Source organism: Oncorhynchus mykiss, chromosome 1 (genome assembly GCF_013265735.2).
Source record: "Oncorhynchus mykiss isolate Arlee chromosome 1, USDA_OmykA_1.1, whole genome shotgun sequence".
Taxonomy (NCBI): Eukaryota; Metazoa; Chordata; class Actinopteri; order Salmoniformes; family Salmonidae; genus Oncorhynchus; species Oncorhynchus mykiss.
The window spans coordinates 54,485,474-54,512,185 of NC_048565.1; the positions used below are offsets into that span (position 1 = coordinate 54,485,474).

Below are 26,712 nucleotides of genomic sequence, written 5' to 3' on the forward strand. Positions count from 1 at the left end.
TATTTAATATCAACTTTCTTTAATTGTCCAGTATGCAAAGGCACAATCCTAGTCATATTAGCAACCCATGCTAGTTGTTGCATATTAGATCTCCTCTAAATTTCTAACAGACATTTTCATCTCTGACAGATGAAACCGCTCTCATGTGTGGTGCGCTTCTGACAACAGTGTTTTCCCACTAATTGCATTATAGAACGCACATTCCGGCGAAGCATACTGCCTTGAAGAAATAGTAGTTTATCAACATGTTAAGCTAAACGCCCTGATCTGTTGCATCACTCATTGCTTTTCAGCGTCACACACACACACCTGTCCCAGAGTCTGTTTGGAATAGGCTACTTCCAATAGAATAGGTAAACTTCTCTACTATGGGGGATAGTAGATTGACGTACAGCAAAATCGCTAGCCTATGTCACTCGTCTTGTTTGTAGAGGAAAAGTAACATTTGGACAGTTATCCTAATATCTTCAAAGTGCATCCTCGACTTGCATGTTCTTTTAATATTAATTACCATAATCTAAGATAGAGATGTGGGGGGGGGGGGTTACTTTTTGGATCTGCGGTATGATCCTGATGATCAATGATTTGTATTTGTGTACTTTTTACTAGTGTGTGCAATGCTCAGGCTCACCTTGTAGTGCGAAGCCACATAGAGAGCCATGAGTCTCTGTAGGAAGGCTTCAGATGCCTTGTGGTAGCAGAACAGTGTGTCTCTGTTCACATAGTATCTGTACAACACAGGTTAAGGATGACAACAGCAGCAACGACTAAGACAATCATATAGCGTGCCATTAAAGGCCAAAATACTGAATTTGTTTTAGGGCCAAACAGCAGCCCTGTAAAGCTGAGGAATGGAGCTTGAGAAATAACCACTGAACAGCATTATCTATTGCACCATGAAAGGATACAGGTCGCAGGTCTGTGGCAGGGGGCAGCCAGAGATGACTCTGGGGATGTTTAGACAGTCCAGACACAGCAGCTCGTTGAGCCACTTCTCTACAGGGTCTCCCATGGCATAACGGATGGACTCATGGAGGGACACCTCTTGGAGGGAGCGAGCTGGGAGAGGAAGAACAAAATAATTAAAACACATTACAGGTACAGATGCAATGGAATGTATTTTTTTGTAAATCTTTCTTACAACCGCATTAGTCTTTCAATACTAGCATTGACTTTGCAGATAGTTATTTTGTAGAAAACTTGATTAGCAATGATTGTGATCGTTGGTTTTACCTACAGTAGTAGAATGCATTGAGTGCGAATCTGGATAAGACTAGGGTCTGCTACATGACTAAAAGATACATGTAAAATGTAATAGGGGTGTGTTGGTCACCTGCATTTAGCCTGGCTGTATTGGTGCTCCTGTTCTCTGCTGACAGACTCTGCTGGCTCTCTGAACTCTGCTGCCTCAACTGTTGGATCAACTTCAGGGAGAGAGAACGACCTGTGCCCTCATACCTTTAGGGATAAAAAGGGGAAATCAGGAACACAGACAGTTTGCACTATGGTACACCGGGGGGTTCCAGAATCACATACACACACGCCACTGACCCGTTGATGGTGGAGGCCATGAAGACCAGGTATGGTCCGAGCAGCTTCTTGACCAGAGGAAGGGGGATGGCTGCAGCTTCATCTATCACCAGCAGCTCAGCCTGACCCAGCTTCACTGAATCAGCCGGGTGGATGTACTGAATAGTCTGTCTATGCTCCTTAAAGATGTTGACTCTAACCACAGCCTTGCTGAACTCAGGGTTCAGAGACTGGATGATCTCATAGTCCAGGTGCTCCTGGGAATGGGAGAGGGACGTTTAAGTTAGGAATATATTTAATAAAGCTTCCATTGTCTGACATATAGTTCACTCACATCCAGAGACTATAGACAAAGAGAAGGGTCACCTGGTATTGAAGGGCATCGAAGCCTTTGAAGATGAATTCAAACAGAGTGTGCAGGTTGTCTGGGCTGGGGGAGGTGATGAAGATGTTGGAGTAGCTGTGGAGAAGGACAACAGGATGAGCAGCAGTATGTCACAGTATGGAGTGTGTGTTTTAAGGGACTCCACACAGATCACTGTTAGCGAGTGCGTCTCCTCCAACATAGCGACAAGCACACCTACGTAGATCAATCTAAAAGTGTAAAGACTCATGAGTGTGTGTGAGAGATGAGGTAGGTGACTCAGCAGTAAACCGCACCCAAATGCCACAGCCCCAGCCACAGCCAGTCCCAGTGCTGCAGACTTGCCCCTGCCTCTAGCTGCAGTCAGAGCCACAGTGCTCCGCAGGGTCTTCTCTGAGATGGCCTCGATGAACTTCAGCACCGCCTTGGCCTTGGAAGGAGAGACCGCAACAAACCATAAGCTAAGAAACACACACTGTGAATAACAGGATCTCCACTGAGAGGTGCAAAGCCTGGATATGAACTAGTCAATAAATGCTGTCCTACACCCCTTTACCCAATTGTCTTCTGACAGGTGGCGTTACACGTGATGCCAGTCTCAACCAGAGCAGACGGATTCACGCTATCTGACGTAAGACAATATCCTATACCCTTGATTTATATATGAGAGCATGTCCTGACCTGGTCCATGGTCTTGCAGCTGTCCACCAGCACACCAACAGGCTGCGTGTCCTGTAGAGATTCCTTTAACTCATTCAGCTCCTGTTCCCGTGGCGAAAGACTGTCCTCCTGCAGGAAGGAGAAAAATGATTGGTCAGGTTAGAACCCAGAAGTCAATGAATGGAGTTTTTGACTTAAGTCATGTTCACTAGGCACGAAACTGAAGGAACCTTGCTCCAGTGTACCCTAATCAACATAACCCAGGATTGCTGTGGAGCATGGGATTGTGTGTCTACCTGAGTCTTGGGAGGAACAGGCTTGATGTTGGCAATGTGGCTGGAGATGGGCAGGACGTTGAGCTGGTCGTCAATGACAACGCACGTCTTACAGGACGACAGAGATAGGATGAACCTGGAGGGGAGGGCAGTTAGTTACCATGGATATATATGGTATCAGTTAGGGTTATATGGCCTGTCAAGTCATTTAAAAAGAACAAGGAAGCCCTTGTGAGAATAGTCCTCAAGAGCTGTAATTGGGCAGCCATATTTAAACCACACTGAACAAAAACAAACCGCAACATGTAAAGTGTTAGTCCCATGTTTCATGAGCTGAAATAAAATATCCCAGAAATGTTTCATACGCACAAAAAGCTTGTGTCTCTCAAATTTGTTGTCATACCTGTTAGAGCATCCTTTACCATCCTTTACCAAGATACCCATCCACCTGACAGGTGTGGCATACATATCAAGAAGCTGATAAAACAGCATGACCATTACACAGGTGCATCTTGTGCTGGGGACAATGAATGGCCACTAAAATGTGCAGTTTTGTCACACAACACAATGCCACAGATGGCAAGTTTTGAAGGACCGTGCAATTGGCTGCTGACGGCAGGAATGTCCACCAGAGCTGATGACATTGAATTGACTGTTTATTTCTCTACTATAAGCCACCTCCAACGTAATTTTAGAGAATTTGGCAGTACGTCCAACCGACCTCACAACCGTAGACCATGTGTGACCACACCAGCCCAAGACCTCCACATCCGGCTTCTTCATCACAGACATCGTCTGAGACCAGACACCTGATTAAATTGTGTATTTGCACAACCTAAAAATTTCTGCACAAACTGTCAGAAACCATCTCAGGGAAGCTCATCTGCTTGCTCGTGGTCCTCACTAGGGTCTTGGCCCGACTACAGTTCGGCATTGTAGCCAACTACAGTGAGCAAATGCTTAACTTTGGTGGCCACTGGCACGCTGGAGAAGTGTGCTCTTCACAGATTCATCCCAGTTTCAACTGTACCAGGCAGATGGAAGACAGCGTGTATGGCGTCGTGTAGGCGAGCGGTTTGCTGATGTCAACGTTGTGAATAGAGTGCCCTATCAAATCAATTTGTCACATACGTAGTTAGCAGATGTTCATGAGAGTAGCGAAATGCTTGTGCTTCTAGTTCCGACAATGCAGTAATAACCAACGAGTAATCTAACCTAACAATTCCACAACTACTACCTTATACACACAAGTGTAAAGGGATAAAGAATATGAACATAAAGATATATGAATGAGTGATGGTACAGAACGGCAGAGGCAAGACGTAGTAGATGCTATAGAGTGCAGTATATACATATGAGATGAGTAATGTAGGGTATGAGAACATTATATAAAGTGGCATTGTTTAAAGTGGCGAGTGATACATTTAATTACATCAAGATTGCAAGATGCAGTAGACGGTATAGCGTACAGGATATATACATATGAGGTGAGTAATGTAGAGTAAGTAAACATTATATATTATAAAGTGGCTTGTGATAAATTGATTACATCAATTTTTCCATTATTAAAGTGGCTGGAGATGAGTAAGTATGTTGGCAGCAGCCACTCAATGTTGGTGATGGCTGTTGAACAGTCTAATGGCCTTGAGATAAACAGCTTCTATCAGTCTCTCGGTCTCCGCATTGATGCACCTGTACTGACCTCGCCTTCTGGATAATAGTGGGGTGAACAGGCAGTGGCTCGGGTGATTGTTGTCCTTGATGATCTTTTTGGCCTTCCTGTGAAATCGGGTGGTGTAGGTGTCCTGGAGGGCAGGTAGTTTGTCCCCGGTGATGCGTTGTGCAGACCTCACTACCCTCTGGAGAGCTTTACGGTTGTGGGTGGAGCAGTTGTCATAACAGGCAGTGATACAGCCCGACAGGATGCTCTCGATTGTGCATCTGTTAAAGTTTGTGAGTGTGAGTTTTTGGTGGCAAGCCGAATTTCTTCAGCATCCTGGAGGTTGAGGCGGCGCTGCTGCGCATTCTTCACCACGCTGTCTGTGTGGGTGGACCATTTCTATTTGTCCGTGATGTATCCGCCGAGGAACTTAAAACTCTCCACCCTCTCCACTACTATCCCGTCGATGTGGATAGGTGGCTGCTCCCTCTGCTGTTTCATGAAGTCCACAATCATCTCCTTTGTTTTGTTGATATTGTGTGAGAGGTTATTTTCCTGACACCACACTCCGAGGGCCCTCACCTCCTCCCTGTAGGCCGTCTCGTCGTTGTTGGTAATCAAGCCTACCACTGTAGTGTCGTCTGCAAACTTTATGATTGAGTTGGAGGCGTGCGTGACCACGCAGTCGTGGGTGAATAGCGAGTACAGAAGAGGGCTGAGAACGCACCCTTGTGGGGACCCAGTGTTGAGGATCAGCGGGGTGGAGAAGTTACCTGCCCGTCAAGAAGTCCAGGACCCAGTTGCACAGGGCGGGGTCGAGACCCAGGGTCTCGAGCTTAATGACGAGTTTGGAGGGTACTATGGTGTTAAATGCTGAGCTGTATGGTGGCGGTAGGGTTCAGGCATCAGCTACAGACAACGAACACAATTGCATTTTTGAAAGCACAGAGATACCGTGACGAGATCTTGAGGCCCATTGTTATGCCATTCATCCACCGCCATCATTTCATGTTTCAGCATGAAAATGCACGGCCCCATGTGACAAGGATCTGTACACAATTCCTGGAAGCTGAAAAAGTTCATTCTTCCACGGCCTGCATACTCACCAGACATGCTCTGGTTCGGCGTGTACAACAGTGTCTTCCAGTTCCCACCAATATCCAGTAACTTCGCACAGCCATTGAAGAGTGGCACAACATGTCACAGGACACAATCAACAGCCTGATTGCAATGCATGAGGGCCCTACTTTTTTGGGGGTATCTGTGACAGATGCATATCTGTATTTCCAGTTATGTGAAATCCATAGACTAGGGCCTAATGAATTTATTTAAATTGACTGACTTCCTTATATGAACTGTAACTCAGTAAGATTGTTGCGTTTATATTTTTGTTCAGTGTATTTGAAGACCACTGACCTCTCATTGAACCTTCCCACCACGTCCTGATGGGCCTCGGTCCTGTAGCGAGAATGAACATCCTGGGGAAGAAACATACAGTGCATTCAGGAAAGGATAAAGACTAGGACTTGACTGACATTTTGTAGCGTTACAGCCTTATTCTAAAATGGATTCAATTATGTTCTGAATCTATACACAATACCCCATAATGACAAAGAGAACAGGTTTTTAGAAAAGTTTGCAAATGTATATAAAACATTTTTTTTAATGAAATACCTGAAGTATTCATACCCTTTGCTATGAGACTCTAAATTGAGCTCAGGTGCATCCAGTTTCCATTGATCATCCTTGAGATGTTTCTACAACTTCATTGGAGTCCACCTGTTGCAAATTCAATTCATTGGACATGATTTGGAAACACACACACGACAGTGCATATACAAGCAAAAACCAAGCCGTCGAAGGAACTGTCCATAGAGCTCCAAGAAAGGACTGTGTCGAGGCACATCTGGGGATAGGTCCAAAAACATTTCTGCAGCATTGAACGTCCCTGCATCATTCTTAAATTTAAGATGTTTGGAAACACCAAGACTAAGCAATCGGGGGAGAAAGGCCTTGGTCAGAGAGGTGACCAAGAACCAGATGGTCACTCTGACAGAGCTCCAGAATTCCTCTGCAGCACTTCACCAACCAGGCCTTTATGGTAGAGTGGCCAGACACAAGCCACTACTCAGTAAAAGGCAAATGACAGCCCGCTTGGAGTTTGCCAACAGGCACCTAAAGGGCTCCGACACTGAGAAACAAGATTCTTTGGTCTAATGAAACCAAGATTGTCACGTCCGGAGGAAACCTGGCATCCCTAAGGTGAAGCATGGTGGTGGTATGATCATGCTGTGGGGATCAGTGGCAGGGTCTGGGAGATTAGTCATAGTTGAGGGAAAGACGATCGGAGCAAAGTACAGGGAGATCCTTGATGAAAACCTGCTCCAGAACACAGACTGTGGCGAAGGTTCACCTTCATATAGAACAACGATCCTAAGCACATAGCCAAGACAACGAGGAGTGGCTCGGGACAAGTCTGAATGTCATTGAGTGCCCCAGCCAAAGCATGGACTTGCACCCGATCAAACGTCTCTGGAGACCTGAAAACAGCAGTGCAGCGACGCTCCATCCAACCTGAAAGCTTGAGAGGATCTACAAATAAGAATGGGAGACACTGCCCAAATACACATGTGCCAAGCTTGTCGCGTCATACCCAACAAGACGCGAGTCTGTAATCGCTGCCAAAGGTGCTTCAACAAAGTACTGAATAAAGGGTTTGAATACAGTGTATAAAGTTAGAACACCTGCAGTCTCAGCCACTTCGTCACCAAGGGAATACCCCAGGGCTCAATCCTAGGCCCCACCCTCTTTACAATTTACATCAACATAGCTCAGGCAGTAGGAAGCGCTCATCTATTGATATGTAGATAATGCAGTCTTATTACCCCTAATACTAGTCTGTTCAACCTATTTTGTATCGTCTAAGATTCCTAAAGATTGGAAAGCGGCCGCGGTCATCCCCCTCTTCAAAAGGGGGAGACACTCTAGACCAAAACTGTTAAAGACCGATATCCATCATGCCCTGACTTTCTAAAATCTTCAAAAGCCAAGTTAACAAACAGATCCCCGAACATTTTGAATCCCACCGTACCTTCTTCGCTATGCAATCTGGTCATGGGTGCACCTCAGCCACGATATCATAACCGCCATCGATAAGACAACACCATTCAGTATACATCTGGCCCTTCTTTGGACACTGTGTCAACAAACCTCCAAACGAGCATCAATGCCATACAACTCCCCTTCTGTGACCTCCAACTGCTTTTAAAATAAAAAAAAAACGAAATACATGCTCTTCAACCGATCGCTACTCGCACCCGCCCGCCCGATTAGCATCACTACTCTGGACGGTTATGACTTAGAATATGTGGACGACTGCAAACACCTAGGTGTCTGGCTAGACTGGAAACTCTCCTTCCAAACTCATATTTAACATTTCCAATCCAAAATTAAATCTAGAACCGGCTTCCTATTTCACAACAAAGCCTCCTTCACTCATGCCGCCAAACATACCCTCGTAAAACTGACTATCCTTCTGATCCTTGACTTTGTCGATGTAATTTACAAAATAGCCCCCAACACTCTACTCATGAAACTGGATGCAGTCTATCAACGTGCCATGCGTTTTGTCACCAAAGCCCCATATACTACCCTCCACTGCGACCTATATGCTCTTGGCTGGTCCTCGCTACATATCGGTCGCCAAACCCACTGGCTCCAGGTCATCTATAAGTCTTTGCTAGGTAAAGCCCCATCTTCTCAGCTCAATGGTCACCATAGCAACACCCACCCGTAGCACGTGCACCAGCAGGTATATTTCACTGGTCACCCTCAAAGCAAATTCCTCCTTTCCTTCCAGTTCTCTGCTGCCAATGACTGGAACGAATTGCAAAAAAAAAAAAGCACTGAAGTTGGAGACATATCTCCCTCACTAACTTCAAGCATTGGCTGTCAGAGCAGCTTACCAATCGCTGCAGCTGTACACAGCACATCTGTAAATAGCCCATCCTACTACATCCCCATATTTGTTTTTCTGCTCTTTTGCACACCATTATTTCTATTTGCACATTCTCATCTGTACATTTATCACTCCAGTGTAAATTGCTAAATTATGATTACTTCGCCAGTATTGGCCTATTTATTGCCTTACCCCCTTACTTAATTTGTACACACTGTATACAGATTTTCTATTGGGTTATTGACTGTATGTTTGTTTATTCCATGTGTAACTGTGCTGTTGTTTTTGTCACACTGCTTTGCTTCATCTTGACCAGGTCGCAGTTGAAAATGAGAACTTGTTCTCAACTGGCCTACCTGGTTAAATAAATATATACTTAGCTGCCTCTTCCCCAGATTATATGTTAAATGCTCTACAACAAAGCTTTCTTAGTGTCCAACAAGCTTTTTCTGCCCTTAGCCTTGTTCTGAACACCTCCAAAACAAAGGGAATATGGTTTGGTAAGAAGAAAACCTCCCACTGGTGTAATTACTACCTCTGCGGGTTTAGAGCTTGAGGTAGTCACCTAATACAAGTACTTGGAGTATGGCTAGACTGTACACTGTCCTTCTCTAAGCACATATCTCAGCTGCAGGCTAAAGTTAAATCAAGACTTAGAGGAAACTATCATAATCACCCCTTTTACACCCCAGCTGCCAAACTAACCCCGATTCAGATGATCATTCTACCCATGCTAGAATACAGAGGTGAAATGTATCGATCGGCAGCTAAGGGTGCTCTCGAGCGGCTAGATGTTCTTTACCATTCAGCCATCAGCTTTGCCACCAATGCTCCTTAAAGGACACATCACTGAACTCTATACTCCTCTGTAAACTGGTCATCTCACGAAACCAACTGGTTGAAGCTTATTTATAAAATCCTCTTAGGCCTCACTCCCCCCTATCTCAGATTAGAGGTCGACCGATTAATTAGGGCCGATTTCAAGTTTTCATAACAATCGGAAATCTTTTTTTTTTTTTTACACCTTTATTTAACTAGGCAAGTCAGTTAAGAACACACTTATTTTCAATGACGGCCTAGGAACGTTCTGCAGAACAGATTTTTACCTTGTCAGCTCAGGGGATCCAATCTTGCAACCTTACAGTTAACTAGTCCAACGCTCTAACCACTTGATTACATTGCACTCCACGAGGAGCCTGCCTGTTACGCGAATGCAGTAAGCCAAGGTCAGTTGCTAGCTAGCATTAAACTTATCTTAGAAAAAACAATCGACTGTCGTTGCTCCAATGTGTACTTAACCATAAACATCAATGCCTTTCTGAAAATCAATACACAAGTATATATTTTTAAACCTGCATATTTAGCTACAAGAAATCCAGGTTAGCAGGCAATATTAACCAGGTGAAATTGTGTCACATCTCTTGCGTTCATTGCACGCAGTCAGAGTATATGCAACAGTTTGGGCCGCCTGGCTCTTTGCGAACTAATCTGCCAGAATTTTACGTAATTATGACATAACATTGAGGGTTGTGCAATGTAACAGGAATATTTAGACTCATGGATGCCATCCATTAAATAAAATACAGAACGGAATAAATGTTTTGTTTTCGAGGTGATAGTTTCCAGATTTGAACTAAGGCCCATATTTCTGTGTGTTTATTATAGTTATGTCTATGATTTGATATTTGATAGAGCAGTCTGACTGAGAGGTGGTAGGCAGCAGCAGGCTCGTAATAGTCAAAGCTATATGGTTTAGAGAGAAATAGTCAACGCGTTATAATGCCTGTAATAACTTGCGGCTGAACTTGAAAGGGGTTCCTTCGTTATTTTACCGTTCATGTCTTTCATAGAGAATGTCTTGATCTACTTCAAATAAGGTCTGTGTTTCGTGCAGGCTTAAACCGCTTCGGCGTTTTGATACCCGTGTAAATCTCACTAGGATAAGGTAACGTTTGTCAACATATTTTCATAAATCCACTCTACAAAAAAATGGTCTTCGCTTATATTTAGCCAATATTGATCAGAGTTACCTTGTCCTATGGATATCTACACCGTTATAAAATTGGCAAGGTGGTGTAAGCCTACACGAAACAAACTTTATTTTAAGTGAATCTAAAAATATCCTAATAAATGAATGAACTGTTTTTCAGATTTTGCTAGAAGGTGTCATGGGAATTATGACTCGCACTTTGGTAGTCAATTCTTACCATGTCCATTATTAAAACAGGATTTCCTGCATATAGAAATTAGTTTTTGTTTTCAACATTCATCATAGGTAGCTTAAACTCTATTTTTATTTAAAGAGTTGATAGTATTTGTCTCCTAAGCAGACTCTTCAGTATCATTGTCACTTCAGAGCTGTGTGTGTGTGTTTTACAGATGGCAGAGAAAAGCAGAGCACCAGTGTGGGACTATTACATGGAATTGGCACCAGGGAAAGCAAGGTGTCTTATTTGTGATAAAGATGTAAGCATGGGGTCAGCAACGGCTAAATAAAAAAAATACCACCAACCTGTGGAATCACCTTAAGAACACCCATCCAAAAGCCCATAATATGTATTATATTAAGTTAAAATAAGTGTTCATTCAGTATTGTTGCAATTGTCATTATTACAAAAATGTGTGCGTATGCGTGTATATATATATATATATATATTATATATATATTTTAAAAATACATTTTTAAAAGCTGATTAATCGGTATCGGCTTTTTTGTCCTCCAATAATCGGCATCGGTGCCGGCTTCGCGGCATCGGCTTCGCGTGATTTATTGTTGTCTCTTGCCCTTTGTGCTGTTGTCTGTGCCCAATAATATTTGTACCATGTTTTGTGCTGCTACCATGCTGTGTTGTCATGCGATGCTGCCATGCTATGTTGTCTTAGGTCTCTATGTAGTGTAGTTGTGTCTCTCGTCGTGGTGAGTTTAGTCCTATATTTTTATTTCATTTTTAATCCCATCCCCCGCTGGAGGCCTTTTGTAGGCCGTCATTGTAAATAAATACGTTTAATTTTATTTAACTAGGCAAGTCATTTAAGAACAAATTCTTATTTACACCGGCAAAACATGGACAACGCTGGGACAATTGTGTGCTGCCCGATGGGACTCACAATCACGGCCGGTTGTGATAGAGCGCAGACACCTCAAGCACTGAGATGCAGTGCCTTAGACCAGTGCGCCATGTCTACAAACCTGTTTTCGCTTTAACATTTATGGGGTATTGAGTGTAGATTGATGTAGGGAAAAATAACTATTTCATCCATTTTAGAATAATACTAACATAACAAAATGTGGAAAAAGTGAAGGGTTCTGAATACTTGCCAGATACACTATAAAAACAGCAATATTTAGACAACAGTAGTCTTAAACTGTATCTAACCCAGCAAGGATTAAATAATACATGAGTACACAGTTCACTGAAACCATCTATGGGGCCTTACCATAGTCATTGTGTACAGCTGCTTGAGTGAGTTGACCGTCCTGAGAAGAATTACCACGATCCCTCCTCCTTCCACAGTCTCCACAGTTCGAGCCAGGAGATTGGGAGTGAGAGCCTCAAAGTCCTGTGTGAGAGAGAATGAGACAAAAAAGTTCAGTACAAATCTGGAGAGTTGAACACAAGGATTGTTAGATGTCAGGTGTTGACAGCCAGGACAACAAGAAGAACAAGCATGTCTCACCTGCAGGATGCACATGCCATAAGTGTTTCCGAGAATCTTGTGTGTCTCGTTGTAGTAGCAGTAGCGGATGTTAGTGGCAGCGACAAACAGCTCAAAGGGGTCGTCTTGCTTAATGTTCAGAGTGCCGGTCTTGATCTTCTTCTGGAGCTGACGCATGCGCTTCTTTCGGTTGCTGTTTAAAGACAAGAGCAAAATGAATTAACTCCCTTCAAAACTAGGTTTATTAGGCTGTAAGAGCGAAAAGGCCCCATTCAGCAGGAACTTTGGAAAGGTGAACGAACTGGTTTGTCTAACTATGAACATTATTTTGCCCAAACTGATTGTGAACCCAAGTTTGGAACTGATTCTAGTCAGGGGACAATACTTTGAAAGACAATTTGGGTTGGTGTAGGGGCAGATTTAGGCTGTCATTTTGTCTTCAGGAGATTCTGTTTAATTTATTTGGACTTACACAATAGCTAATGTAAGTCATTAGAATCAACCCCATTCAACAATAAAATGACTATAAATATTTAACTTTCATGAAATCACAAGTGTAACACATCCAAATAAAGCTTATCTTGTTGTTAATCCAGTGCGCCGTGTCAGATTTCAAAAAGGCTTTTCAGCGAAAGCACACCATGCGATTATCTGAGGACAGCGCTCAGCACACAAAACATTACATACAGTTGCCAGCCAAGTAGATGAGTCACGAAAGTCAGAAATAGCAATAAAATTAATCACTTACCTTTGATAATCTTTGTATGGTTGCACTCACAAGACTCCCAGTTACACAAGAAAATGTTCATTTTGTTTGATAAAGTCCCTCTATGTCCAAAAACCTCCATTTAGTTGGCGCGTTTTGTTCAGTAATCCAATGGCTCAAATGTGAAAAAGGGCAGGCGAAAATTCTAAATAGAATCCGTAAATTTTGTAGAAACATGTCAAACGATGTTGATAATCAATCCTCAGCTTGTTTTTAGCCTAAATAATTGACAATATTTTAACCGGACAATAGCGTTGTCAATATAAAAGAAGAACATGAAAGGCGCGCTCTCAGTCGCGCGCAGTAACCAGCTCTGGGGACATCCCACTATCCACTGACTCAAAGTTATCATTCTCCCTCATTTTTCAAAATAAAAGCCCGAAACAATGTCTAAAGACTGTTCACAACTAGTGGACGCCATCGGGAACAGAATCTGTTAGGCTTAGGCTTTCAATGGAAAAAATTATGGCACTACATTTAAAAAATAATGGCACTTCCTGGATGGATTTTCCTCAGGTTTTGCCTGCCATATCAGTTCTGTTATACTCACAGACATTATCTTAACAGTTGGGAACTTGAGTGTTTTCTATCCAAATCTACCAATTATATGCATATCCTAGCTTCTGGGCCCGAGTAGCAGGTAGTTTACTTTGGGCATGCTTTACATCAAATTCCAAATGCTGCACACTATCCGAAAATAATTAAAGCCATTTTGCCACAAATTTGGAAGTATGCTTGGGGTCATTGTCCATTTGAAAGACCCATTTGCGATCAAGATTTAACTTCCTGACTGATGTCTTGAGATGTTGCTTCAATATATCCACATAATTTTTTTTTGCCTCATGATGCCATCTATTTTGTGAAGTGCACCAGTCCCTCCTGCAGCAAAGCACTCCCACAACATGATCAAATCAAAGTTCACTTGTCACGTGAGCCAAATACAACAGGTGTAGGTAGACCTTACAGTGAAATGCTTACTTACAGGCTCTAATCAACTGTGCAAAAAACACTAGGTGAACAATAGGTAAGAAATAAAACAGTAAAAGACAGTGAGGCTACATACAGACACTGGTTAGTCAGGCTGATTGAGGTAGTATGTACATGAATGTATAGTTAAAATGACTAAGCATATATCATAAACAGAGTAGCAGCAGCGTAAAATAGGGGTTTGGGGGGCACACACAATAGTCCGGGTAGCTATTTGTTTACCTGTTCAAGAGTCCTATGGCTTGGGGGTAAAAACTGTTGAGACGCTTTTTTTATCCTAGACTTGGCACTCCAGTACCGCTTGCCATGAGGTAGTAGAGAGGACAGTCTATGACTGGGGTCTTTGACAATATTTAGGGCCTTCCTCTGACACCGCCTGGTGTAGAGGTCCTGGATGGCAGGCAGCTTAACCCCAATGATGTAATGGGCCGTACGCACTACCATCTGAAGTGCCTTGCAGTCGGAGGCCGGGCAGGATGCTTTCAATGTTGCAGCGGTAGAACCTTTTGAGGATCTCAGGACCCATGACAAATCTTTTCATTTCTCGATGGGGGGGAATAGGCTTTGTCGTGCCCTCTTCACGACTGTGTTGGTGTGTTTGGACCATTCTAGTTTGTAGGCGACGTGGACACCAAGGAACTTGAAGCTCTCAACCTGCTCCACTACAGCCCCGTCGATGAGAATGTGGGCGTGCTCGGTGCTCCTTTTCCTGTAGTCCACAATAATCTCCTTAGTCTTGGCTACGTTGAGGGATGCGTTGTTATTCTGGCACACCCGGCCAGGTCTCTGACCTCCCTATAGGCTGTCTCGTCATTGTCGGTGATCGGGCCTAACACCGTTGGATCGTCCGCAAAAGTAATGGCGTTTGAGTCGTGCCTGGCCATGCAGTCGTGGGTGAATGGAGTACAGGAGGGGACTGAGCACGCACCCCTGGGGAGCTCCAGTGTTGAGGACCAGCACGGCAGATGTGTTGCTACCTACCCTCACCACCTGGGGGCAGCCCGTCAGGAAGTCCAGGATCCAGTTGCAGAGGGAGGTGTTTAGTCCCAGGATCCTTAGATTGGTGATGAGCTTTGAGGGTACTATGGTGTTGAACGCTGATCTGTAGTCAATGAACAACATTCTCACATAGGTGTTCCTTTTGTCCATGTGGGAAAGGGCAGTGTGGAGTGCAATAGAGATTGCATCATCTGTGGATCTGTTTGGGCGGTATGGAAATTGGAGTGGGTCTAGAGTTTCTGGGATAATGGTGTTGATGTGAGCCATTACCAGCCTTTCAAAGCACTTCATGGCTACGGACGTGAGTGCTACGAGTCTGTAGTCATTTAGGCAGGTTGCCTTTGTGTTCTTGGGCACATGGACTATGGTGGTCTGCTTGAAGCATGTTGGTATTACAGACTCAATCAGGGACATGTTGAAAATGTCAGAGAAGACACCTGCCAGTTGGTCAGCACATGCCCGGAGCACACGTGATCCGTCTGGCCCCGCAGCCTTGTGTATGTTGACCTGTTTAAAGGTCTTACTCACGTCAGCTACAGAGAGCGTGATCACACAGTCGTCCGGAACAGCTTATGCATGCCTCACTGTTGCTTGCCTCGAAGCGAGCATAGAAGTGATTTTGCTCGTCTGGTAGGCTCGTGTCACTGGGCAGCTCGTGGCTGTGCTCCCCTTTGTAACTCTGAGGAGGACGTTGGGAAAAAATGTCTTGGGTAATGAGTAGACTGATACCCCCATTTAATTGATCCCCAATCCTTAGCTAAAGCTGTACAGTGCAATATGAATGTCAATACACACAATAGGCTGACTGGGGAGGTGATTTCACAGTCCCAGTCCCACAATAAGAGCTACAACGCTAATATTTGCATAAACTCTTCACAGTTGCGTTCTGAGGGTGTTCCCCAATTTATTGCTTTACATTCCAAGCTTGTTTAAAACATTATGTAGTCGAAATATGGCATGATTCCACCAATTGTAACCTTCTGAATCACTTTTAAAATGATGCAAATTCCACCATTGTGCCGAATCCTTGTGTATTACAACACATTTTTATTTATCCTCTATTTAACTAACTTAATTAACAAATTCTTATTTACAATGATGACCTACCAGGGAACAGTGGGTTAACTGCCTTGTTCAGGGGCAGAACCAAAAGATGTTTACCTTGTCAGCTCAAAGATTCGATGCAGCAACCTTTCTGTTACTGGCCGAACGCTCCAACCACTATCCTACCTGCCGCCCAAACCCAGTCCGGTCGAGCCTAACCTAGCCAGGTGAAGCTAGCTTATTGGACAACAGGGTTAAGTAGCAGGCTAGCTATTTATTTTCACGAACTCAAGTTCAATTTCAATAGGCGAACAACAAGTGGCTACCTAGCTAATACTTACAATACTTCCTAAATCATTGCTAATAATAATGAAAATGACTGCAGTTTCTACTTGTCATTGCTTTCAGGCTGGTTGTATTGGTGCTGGCTAGGTGCCAAGCTAAAGCTAGCTACCCCAGAAGTTGTGGTCAAACAAATGACTTATTACCAAGGCGGGATTGTAAACACATAGTTCGTGGCCGGTGTTTGCAGACACTGTTCGTCGCTTGCACGTGCAAATTCAGAACACACAACATTACATAATAGGACTGTCTTAACGCTATGTGACGTGTCTTTTATTTATTGTTTTACATGCAAATACCCAAACGGCGTTCCATAGACACAGGTTGAAAATGTATGTGATCAAACTAAGAAGCTTCGACGTACTTCTGATAATGTGATACAGGCATCGGCACACTGCTTCGAAGTTCGCAAAATGCCTCGACGCTCGAGTATCAAAAGTAACATCACGAATTAATGACACAGCACTGCCTTGTGTCTTATAGCCTAAATACAGCATGATCAGATCTGCGACCGGGCTAATAAGCCTTAAAAAGACAAGTAAACATAACTGAAGGATATTATTTCGTAGGGCATTACGTACATATCGTGTAGGGTATTATTTACCTGCTGAAGCCCAGCTCTTTCTTATAGCACCAGAGGACAGATGGTCTGGCTCTGACTGCGGCTTTGGACAGCATGTGGTGCAGGATGACAACCTGGATGAAGTTAAATTGAACATGGATTAGAGATGACAAACACTTCTGGGGTGATACCAATGTCTTAACCATGTACATGTTAAAGTAGACATTTTTACCTGGTCTCTGCCATGGTCCCCGACCACCACGAACATGGTGCGGTGTTGCTCGGAAACGCCATTATCTATCTGGACACGGATCCTGTTATCTATCTTTTTCCGAAATGTTGCCATGGTGGTCCCTGAGGGCGAAAAGGAGTAAGGCTGCTCCAGTAAGGGTGTTATGCAAGGGGATTATTTCTGATGCCAATGGGCATATGGGTACAACACGGCAGCGGCACAACAGTAGTTCATCAATTAGCTCATCACATCCCTTAAATCCTACAAATTATTTATGTTATGATTTATCTAGCTAGCAGGTATACAACTCTGGTTTAAGATATCGTCCTTACCTGACGTAGTTAGTAAACCCACTGGTGTGTAATCCGGATTAAACTAATAAATGTAGATGAAAACACGACAAATCTCTGGAAGCAGTTAGTTTAGTTTACATGCTGCAGTCATGCCGAAAAAACTCACGTGGGGACGGCGGTTCTGAAGGACCCTGCTATGACGTCAGAACTATGCGACAAAAGTACATGCGCTGTCTAACCAAATGCCTGAAGGTAAAATGTTAGCAAACCTGAAATAAACAAAAAATACTCACAAGCAATGAGGTGAAGAAACACGTGAACATTATATATATATATATATATATTCATATTCAACATATATACAAATATGACTGATATTTCAAAATATGTTAATGATAGTACAAAGGCTACCTACCGCCTTTCCCACTTGGTGGATGCATTTCAATATTGCAATCAATTGTTTAATTATACACAATTATCAACTTACATGTCTAACAGTAGGCCGTCATTGTAAATAAGAATTTGTTCTTAAATGACTTGCCTCGTTAATTTTTGTATATTTTTTAAGTATAAACAAGAAAATACAAAATACATTCAAAAAATATATATACTTTTTTTAAATTACAACTCTAATGCAATCGTATTCACTCATTAATTATTCAGGAATATGTTATTTTTGTTATTCACTATGGATAATGTCTAATTTCGGGAATAGAATTCTGGAAATTTTTGCAATCTACTTTGAATTTTCAATGAGGGTTGTTGACGTCAACCAACGGTTTTCAATGGAGAGATGCTATGCTACTAGCTTCATGGCATGAATATGCACAGCCATCTCGAGGTATTGGAGTGGCCATCACAAAGGCCTGACCTCAATCCTATAGAAAATTTGTGGGCAGAACTGAAAAGGCGTGTTTGAGCAAGGAGGCCTACAAACCTGAGTAGTGATAGCCGTTATATATTGGCCATATATCACAAACCCCCAAGGTGCCTTACTGCTATTATAAACTGGTTGCCAACGCAATTAGAGCAGTGAAAATAAATGTTTTGTGGTACCCATGGCAATCGGTCTGACATACCTCATATACCATCAGGATTCGGGGCTCAAACCACCCAGTTTAAAATATAGGTTATAACCAGACTGCCTCATCTCTACACTACACCAGAGAGGAAAATAAAGAGGCTCAATTCGGCAGAAAATCTGTCTCCCTCCAGCAGGTGGCGTTTTGTTGTTTCTCCCACCAAGCAATTCGTTTTCTGATGGAGGTTAATGATCATATCGAATTTGGTCCACAAACAAATGAATGGCTTATTTGCTACGTGATGTTTATTTGATCAAATAAAATTTGTTATGTGACATCCCAGCAACTTTGAGAAAAAAATGTATATGCATCTTCATGGCATGAGGCTAGTAGCATAGCATCTGTCTCCTTTGAAGAGGCGGTTGATGTCAACAACCCTCATTGAATATTCATAAGAGGATTGCAATAATGAGATGTATCCAACAATCCAAAGAAAGAATAGGTGGGAGCTAGACAGTAGCGCCGCTTTGTGTACAAAGACTCCCATGGTACATGTCTTTCTGCCCTGACAATGTCAGTATATCTATAATCTTTGACTACACTTAATAAAATCACCACTTCAAGGTCTTCCTCAACAAGTAACCCACCATAGTAAAAGCAGTTTAATTTAGCCTCTGAGCTAATAAGAAGCGTAGATAGGAAATGTAGTCTTGATTCATCCGTGTTCCCTACCCAGCTCTCAGATTGTGTAGTTTTCTACAGGGAATGCAATACACAAACTCTTTCCATTATAAGTCAAAACCATCTTGTCTAGCCCTGGCAACACGTTCACCACCCAACAATAAAGGACACTGGACACAATCACCACAAATCATGGGTAATGCAACATCTTTATTGAAACTCTTGAAGCAACATCAATTTACAAACTGAGGAATTGGGAGCTTCTTTTAAAAACATAACAAAAATGCTTTTTAGAACAAAGATGATATGTGAACAAAACAAAAAAGGGGGGACTGGGCAAGAGAAAGAAACACTCCCGGGGGCTCGGACCAGCAGTGGCATGTTTTATTTTATAAAAAAAAAAAAATCTATGAAATCTTTCAAGTTTACAGGCTTGCTTAAAACCATTGTAACACTAAGGATTTACAGATTGGCTTGTGTATTCAGTCTCATTTTAAAACATTAATATTTTTTCAATATCAAAGCAGCATTACTTTGATCCAAAAGCCAGGAAAAATACCACTGATGAGAAACAAAAAGGACAAATAAAAGTGATGGGGCAAAATGCATTCTGGATATCTCGAATGTTTAGTGTGGTGTGGAAAGTTGTCAGTCAAAATCTGTTCCAGTCGTTCCTTACCCCACCCCCCACCTTGGCCCTGACCCTTCAACTTGCCCCACCCAGGAAAAATATAACCAAGTAAATAAGTCCACCACTATACCGTTATACGTACCAGACGTTTCTGCAAACATTGAAATGTTAGGGCCAAGGGGAAGGGGTGAATTGGGACAGTCAAACACAGGCCCGATCAGGACCTCATGGCCTGGGCATTGCCTCCTCGAGACATCCCTCTGGATCCCTGGCCTGCTCCACGCTTGTAGTTCTGATTATAACCTTCCTGAAGCAGGGAAAAAGACAAAGCATTACTACTAACTGTTCTCATAGAATACTCCTACATAGATTTCTAACAAATAAAAGGAGTCGATCCAGTGATGCCCCCTATAAGGCAAAGAGAGGGCAAACTTAGGCCCACATAATATTACTAACATGTAACACAACAACTCCTATAGATGCCAAATAGATATGAGACAATCCAAGATCCCTTATGGTAAGGGCGGGTCAACTTCCCAGACCTAAATTAAGCCTACTCTTGAATTCGAAAAATAAATGCTCAACGGACAAACTCCCCCAATTGAAAGTACTTTTAAATCCGCGGCTTAAATCTGTGTCCGGGAAACCGGCCCTGAGCATGTTAGCTCAACATCCATCCCAAGGCCTCCTCCAACCCTGTGTGAGTGATAAGGTCAAAGGTTATTTACCCCCCGCTGGTAGTTGCCACCATTGGAGTAATCCCGAGAGGTGTTGAATTGAGCCTGTTGATATCCAGAGTTTGGAGTGTTGGCGAAGGGAGGTCGGTAACCGTCATATCCACCTGGAATGGATTATTACACTCCAGTTAAACGCAGACATTCAGTAAAAAGCATAGATTGTTGCTTTCGCTTATTAAACAGCATCAAGACCATGATGACACCAACATGTGCAACAAGCATGTGATATCAAATGTCAAACAAGTTGAGATCAAATCCAACAGATGTAGGTTTCTTTCTCCCATACACAACATTCAGCTCAATCCGTCTATTTAACTAACTACTCTACAGACAAGAGAAAGCTCTAGTGTATTTTGAGGCTGATGTGTGGCCCTGCACAATTTAGTTTGTGACAGTAAAGGACAGGTCAGGCTACCGTACCTCTGAATCCATTGGAGGGCCCTCTGTATCCGTTGACCATGCCGCGGGCGTTACGGGGGCCTCCGCGGGTCATGCCTCTGCTGTTGTAGAAGGACTGGGCCTGGCGACCAGCCGCGGGGATGAACCCTGGACCCTGCTGACCCTGGGGCAGGGCCTGGCTGGGCAGGGCCTGGCTGGGCAGGGCCTGGCTGGGCAGGGCCTGGCTGGGCAGGGCCTGGCTGGGCAGGGCCTGGCTGGGCAGGGCCTGGCTGGGCAGGGCCTGGCTGGGCAGGGCCTGGCTGGGCAGGGATGGGTCCTGGGAGTGGAAGGCACCAACCACTACAGACAGGGAAACATAGATTGAGTAAAATGGCCTTGAGACAGTCATAATAAAGTTAGTGAAGTATCCTTTCCACACCATCTAGCGCTGTTCAACCATTGCCTTTTTCAGGACAGCTCCAGGAGCACAATGGTAAACGCATAACCAGGCCAGTGTGGTACGGCTCGACTTGGTTTTGCTCTGTAGTATGACAAGGGAAAAAAACCTGCTCCAGCCCTGCTAGCTCACCAGACTGCAGCTGGTCAGTCTGCATTTCTGTCTGCTCCACAGGGAGCTGCTGTGATTGGCTGCTGAACCCCTGCTGGCTGTAGCTGTTCTGGTATTGGCTGGCCTGGGTCAAGGCTTCCGCCTCATTGGCCGGCGGGACAGGGGCATTGAGGTTGAACACCTGAGGGGGGGAGCAAGGTAGCCTGGTTAAAACAATGGTGTGCCGAGTGTTCAGCCTAGTTTAACAATGCTAGGAACAATTGTCACTCACAGGCTTATCAAGAGTTAAAGCTACAATCTGAGATTTGTGTTTCAGCCCCAAACTATCCCTGCCACCATCACAGAATGGTTTGGAGTGCTGTAAGAATCCCAGTTAAATGCTTCCAGTTCTGAGAGTAGGTTGCATGTGAGCGCCGGCAGTAGTAGTAAACAGAGATTCTGCACTATAAGCATTGTCATGAAAGGGCCAATCCGCAGTTGAAAAAATGGTAAGAATTTTGGTAAGAATTACCTCAACGAACCTGTACCCCCGCACACTGACTCTGTACCGGTACCCCCTGTATATACAGTTGAAGTGGGAAGTTTACATTCACCTTAGCCAAAAACATTTAAACTCAGTTTTTCACAATTCCTGACATTTAATCCTGGTAAAAATTCCCTGTCTTAGGTCAGTTAGGATCACCACTTTATTTTAAGAATGTGAAATGTCAGAACAATAGTAGAGAGAATGTTTTATTTCTTTCATTACATTCCCAGTGGAAAATAAGTTTACATACAATCAATTAGTATTTGGCGTCTCTGTCTCTGCACGCACTCGCCTGTCTGCTAGTTTCTGTCTTCGGGCACATTGTCTGCCTGTCTCTGTCTGCACGCACGCACCTGTCTCTGTCTGCACGCACGCGCCTGTCTCTGTCTTCCCGTCTGCGAGCACGCGCCCGTCTTCCCGTCTGCGCCCGTCTTCCCGCACGCGCCCGTCTTCCCGTCTGCACGCACGCGCATGTATGCCTGTCTCCCCGTCTTCCCGTCTGCGCGCACGTCTTCCCGTCTGCGCGCACGCGTCTGTATGCCTGTCTCTGTCTTCCCGTCTGCGCGCACGCGCCTGTCTGAGAGCACGCGCCCGCTGCCCGTCTCCGTCTGCGCATGCCCGTCTGCGCGCGCCCGTCTGCGCCCACGCGCCTGTCTCTGTCTGCGCCCACGCGCCTGTCTCTGTCTGCGCCCACGCGCCTGTCTCTGTCTGCGCCCACGCGCCTGTCTCTGTCTGCGCCCACGCGCCTGTCTCTGTCTGCGCCCACGCGCCTGTCTGCCTGCCTGTCTCTCCGTCTGCGCGGGCTTGTCTGCCTGCTTGTCTGCCTGCCTGTCTCTCAGTCTGCCTGCGCGCCCGCCTGCCTGACGAAATCAATAAAAATGGATGAATAAAGAAAAATAAAAAATTCAAAGACAGACCATATGAACAATATGGAAATAAAATCATGATGAAGAACATTAAAATCTTAAGACTCCTGCCTGCCTGCCTGCATGCGTGACCGTGCCTGCCTGCGTGACCGTGCCTGCCTGCCTGCGTGCGTGACCGTGCCTGCCTGCCTGCCTGCCGTCGTCGTGACCGTGCCTGCCTGCCGGCGTGACCGTGCGTGCCTGCCTGCCTGCCTGCCGGCGTGACCGTGCCTGCCTGCCTGCCGGCGTGACCGTGCGTGACCGTGCGTGACCGTGCCTGCCGGCGTGACCGTGCCTGCCTGCCTGCGTGACCGTGCCTGCCTGCCTGCCGGCGTGACTGTGCCTGCCTGCCGGCGTGACCGTGCCTGCCTGCCTGCCGGCGTGACCGTGCCTGCCTGCGCCTGCCTGCCTGCCGGCGTGACCGTGCCTGCCTGCCTGCCGGCGTGACCGTGCCTGCCTGCCTGCCTGCCGGCGTGACCGTGCCTGCCTGCCGGCCGGCGTGACTGTGCCTGCCTGCCGGCCGGCGTGACTGTGCCTGCCTGCCGGCCGGCGTGACTGTGCCTGCCTGCCGGCGTGACCGTGCCTGCCTGCCTGCCGGCGTGACCGTGCCTGCCTGCGCCTGCCTGCCTGCCGGCGTGACCGTGCCTGCCTGCCTGCCTGCCTGCCGGCGTGACCGTGCCTGCCTGCCTGCCGGCGTGACCGTGCGTGCCTGCCTGCCTGCGTGACCGTGCGTGACCGTGCCTGCCGGCGTGACCGTGCCTGCCGGCGTGACCGTGCCTGCCTGCCTGCCGGCGTGACTGTGCCTGCCTGCCTGCCGGCGTGACTGTGCCTGCCTGCCTGCCGGCGTGACTGTGCCTGCCTGCCTGCCGGCGTGACCGTGCCTGCCTGCCTGCCGGCGTGACCGTGCCTGCCTGCCTGCCGGCGTGACCGTGCCTGCCTGCCTGCCGGCGTGACCGTGCCTGCCTGCCTGCCGGCGTGACCGTGCCTGCCTGCCTGCCGGCGCATGCCTGCCTGCCGGCGTGACCGTGCCTGCCTGCCTGCCGGCGTGACCGTGCCTGCCTGCCAACCAAAAGAGAGACTGTTTGCGTTTTGACTAAGGCCTTACTGTCTGCATGGACTGGAATGGTGCTGCATTGACATTGATGCCGGAGATGTGTGGGGGTTTGGAGACGTTGACAGACTGGAAGACCTGCTGCTGCTCTGATGACAGGGACATGGACTCCTGGGAAGAACAGTACCATCAGATACAGTGATCCTGTACTCAGGTTGGTAAGAGTGTGGCGCTAGTAACGCAAAAGTTGTGGGTTCAATTCCCACAGTGAGTCCATCATTTCTTTTTTGTATGTGTACATGATCACTGTGGAAATGTAACCCGCAACTTAAAAGTTGCTCACAAGTCAACTGCAAGTTGCTGGATAATGGATGAAAGTGTTTGCTAAGTGGCATGCATTATCCTTTTATAATTTTTTTACCTGGATGGTGTCGATGGAGTCCGCATGTGGGCGTGTTTCTGGCGTGTGTGATGACTGGTACATGGGGCACGGGGTGGTGTACGACTCAGGCGTAGGGGACACCAAGGGAACCTGGGGATGAAGGAGCAGATCAAATGCATCTTCCAGCCTCACTGGAATTATCACTCATCCTAAAATACCTTTGACCAATTCAAACAAGTCATATCAGTGATTACTTAACTTCTTTGGGACAAAATTGGGGTAAAATAATAATTTAAATTTTAAATTTGCATTTTCAAAGTATTTGAACATGTTATGTTATTAAAAGAAGCCCCTGCCATCATCAACACCCGTACTCACCTGCATGGGCTCAGGCTGTACCGGGACGGTGTTGTGTGGTGAGAGGCATGATTTTAGATGGACTGGGGGACAGCCCAACTGAGGAAGGTCTATGTTCTGAGCTGCAGGCTTCATGGGCTGGGCTGACACAATGGCTGGGTCAATGAGCTGGCCATCAAACTCCAGCATAGAGTCCTGAGGGAGGAAGCAGAAAATATGGCTGAATAACAAAACTCTTTCCTTTATTCCTCACATCTTTGATTCCTTGATCTTCTGACTCCACAACTCCACAAAATGCATTGGTCCTGAGGGAAGCAAACAATGTTATTATGGCACTATGCTGAATATATGTGACTGACTGAGGTTCAAAGCTATGGTTGCCTATTAGCCACTAGATTGTGTTCACCTGCTGAGCTAAAGCCCAGGCATTAGCTTGGACCAAATGCCTAATGTTCAGGTCCAAACCGCCTCATTGCGCCTCATTGTACAAGCCTGAACCACAGTCACAGCAACCACAGCTAATGGCTAGACTTTAGCTCAGTGGGCTAACAGTCTTGAAGAGGGTGGTGGTTCGAATCCTCACCTGCATGAAGTTGTAAGGCCCCTGCATCTGTGACAAGAGGTCCTGGACTGCCTGCTTCCTGACCACCGGGGGTGTGACTGTGGCTACGTTCAGGGAGTGGGTCTCCAAGTCATTGGGGGGAAGGGCTGACTGTACAGGCTGTTGCTGGATGACACTCTCCACCTGAGGGGGAAGAACAAGAGGCAAGGCCAGAGGCTGTATACCCTATGAAAGTACCCTTCCGTATCCAGTCCCATAATCTCGACTAGACGATGACATAAAATGGTAATTTAAGATATAGTCCAAATTAGGCTTTTTTTTATTTAGGTGACGTCTTAATAATTAAACGTAACATATATCTTGATAAAAGGCATTGGGTATGACTAAATCAATACATGAATACAAAATGTAATTTTATATACATCTCCTGCTGCTTTGATCACATTCCGGAGGACTTACAGGACGGTAAAACCCCGTTAGTTACAGGCCGTTTCACAAGATTTAAATTAGATGACACCGTTTTATTTTTTACTGAATGTTGACAGCCAATGGGAATTTTTTTATTTTTTTAAATAGTTTGTCTCTGAACAGTTGATGTTGAGATGTATCTGTTACTTGAACTCTGTGAAGCATTTATTTGAGCTGCAATCTGAGGTGCAGTTAACTCTAATGAACTTATCCTCTGCAGCAGAGGCAACTCTGGGTCTTCCTTTCCTGTGGCGGTCCTCATGAGAGCCAGTTTTATCATTGCGCTTGATAATTTTTGCAACTGCACTTGAAGAAACGTTCAAAGTTCTTGACATTTTCCAGATTCAGACATGAAGGTCAGTCAAAGTAATGGACTGTCGTTTCTCTATGCTTATTTGAGCTGTTCTTGCCATAATATGGACTTGGTCTTTTTCCAAATAGGGCTATCTTCTGTATACCACCCCTACCATGTCACAACACAACTGATTGGCTCAAATGCATTAAGGAAAGAAATTCCACAAATGAACTTAACAAGGCACATCTGTTTATTGAAATGCATTCCAGGTCCAGGTCCATTCCAGGTCCACCTCATGAAGCTGGTTGAGAGAATGCCAAGAGTGTGCAAAGCTGTCAAGGCAAAGGGTGGCTACTTTGAAGAATCTCCAATATAAAATGTATTTTGATTTGTTTACAATATGTTTCCATGTGTTCTTTCATAGTTTAGATATCTTCACTATTATTCCACAATGTAGAAAAATGAAGACAAATCATTAAGTGAGTAGGTGTGTCAAAACTTTTGACTGGTACTGTATAACTACAGAATTAAAATAGATCCTGCTTCTGTTGCATGTGAGCGTTTTGTTTAATAGTCTATTGCCTCTACGAGCACCAAACATCACGCATGTCGGATAAACAACTTCACCATTACGTCTGTTTTTAATCTTTGTTAATCTGTAAAAAAGGCTTAACACTTTTTTTTTGTTTTAACAGCCTCTGGTATTATTGAAAATGTATATAGTGTTGTTTACAATGTTTCAAATTGTCAGAAAAATTATATTCATAATAATAACCCTTATTTTTCTTGATCTCCTAATTGTTATTATTATAATGACCAT

General features: G+C 44.9%; 2 protein-coding genes across 8 annotated transcripts in view; both read right to left on the reverse strand.

Annotated features, from left to right (window-relative positions):
* nat10 (N-acetyltransferase 10) overlaps positions 1–17,548 on the reverse strand; it is a 38,615-nt gene extending 21,067 nt beyond the window's left edge. The window contains exons 1-14 of the mRNA XM_021605457.2: positions 17,369–17,548; positions 17,037–17,158; positions 16,847–16,938; positions 12,126–12,297; positions 11,886–12,008; positions 5,906–5,967; positions 2,851–2,965; positions 2,576–2,683; positions 2,191–2,324; positions 1,897–1,990; positions 1,552–1,787; positions 1,334–1,458; positions 909–1,059; positions 632–728 (exon numbers count right to left, since the gene is read on the reverse strand). Coding sequence (XP_021461132.2) covers positions 632–728; positions 909–1,059; positions 1,334–1,458; positions 1,552–1,787; positions 1,897–1,990; positions 2,191–2,324; positions 2,576–2,683; positions 2,851–2,965; positions 5,906–5,967; positions 11,886–12,008; positions 12,126–12,297; positions 16,847–16,938; positions 17,037–17,150 — 1,623 coding nt within the window. The 5' untranslated portion in view covers positions 17,151–17,158; positions 17,369–17,548. The remainder of the gene's footprint in view (positions 1–631; positions 729–908; positions 1,060–1,333; positions 1,459–1,551; positions 1,788–1,896; positions 1,991–2,190; positions 2,325–2,575; positions 2,684–2,850; positions 2,966–5,905; positions 5,968–11,885; positions 12,009–12,125; positions 12,298–16,846; positions 16,939–17,036; positions 17,159–17,368) is intronic.
* Positions 17,549–19,222: 1,674 nt separating this feature from the next.
* Positions 19,223–26,712, reverse strand: part of caprin1b (cell cycle associated protein 1b) — a 65,603-nt gene continuing 58,113 nt past the window's right edge. For all 7 annotated transcript variants that reach the window (XM_036980569.1, XM_036980538.1, XM_036980550.1 and 4 more), the window contains 8 exons: positions 25,151–25,312; positions 24,589–24,762; positions 24,250–24,360; positions 23,883–23,999; positions 21,368–21,527; positions 20,821–21,138; positions 20,392–20,504; positions 19,223–19,970 (listed from right to left, as the gene is read on the reverse strand). In XM_036980569.1, coding sequence (XP_036836464.1) covers positions 19,881–19,970; positions 20,392–20,504; positions 20,821–21,138; positions 21,368–21,527; positions 23,883–23,999; positions 24,250–24,360; positions 24,589–24,762; positions 25,151–25,312 — 1,245 coding nt within the window. In that variant the 3' untranslated portion in view covers positions 19,223–19,880. The remainder of the gene's footprint in view (positions 19,971–20,391; positions 20,505–20,820; positions 21,139–21,367; positions 21,528–23,882; positions 24,000–24,249; positions 24,361–24,588; positions 24,763–25,150; positions 25,313–26,712) is intronic.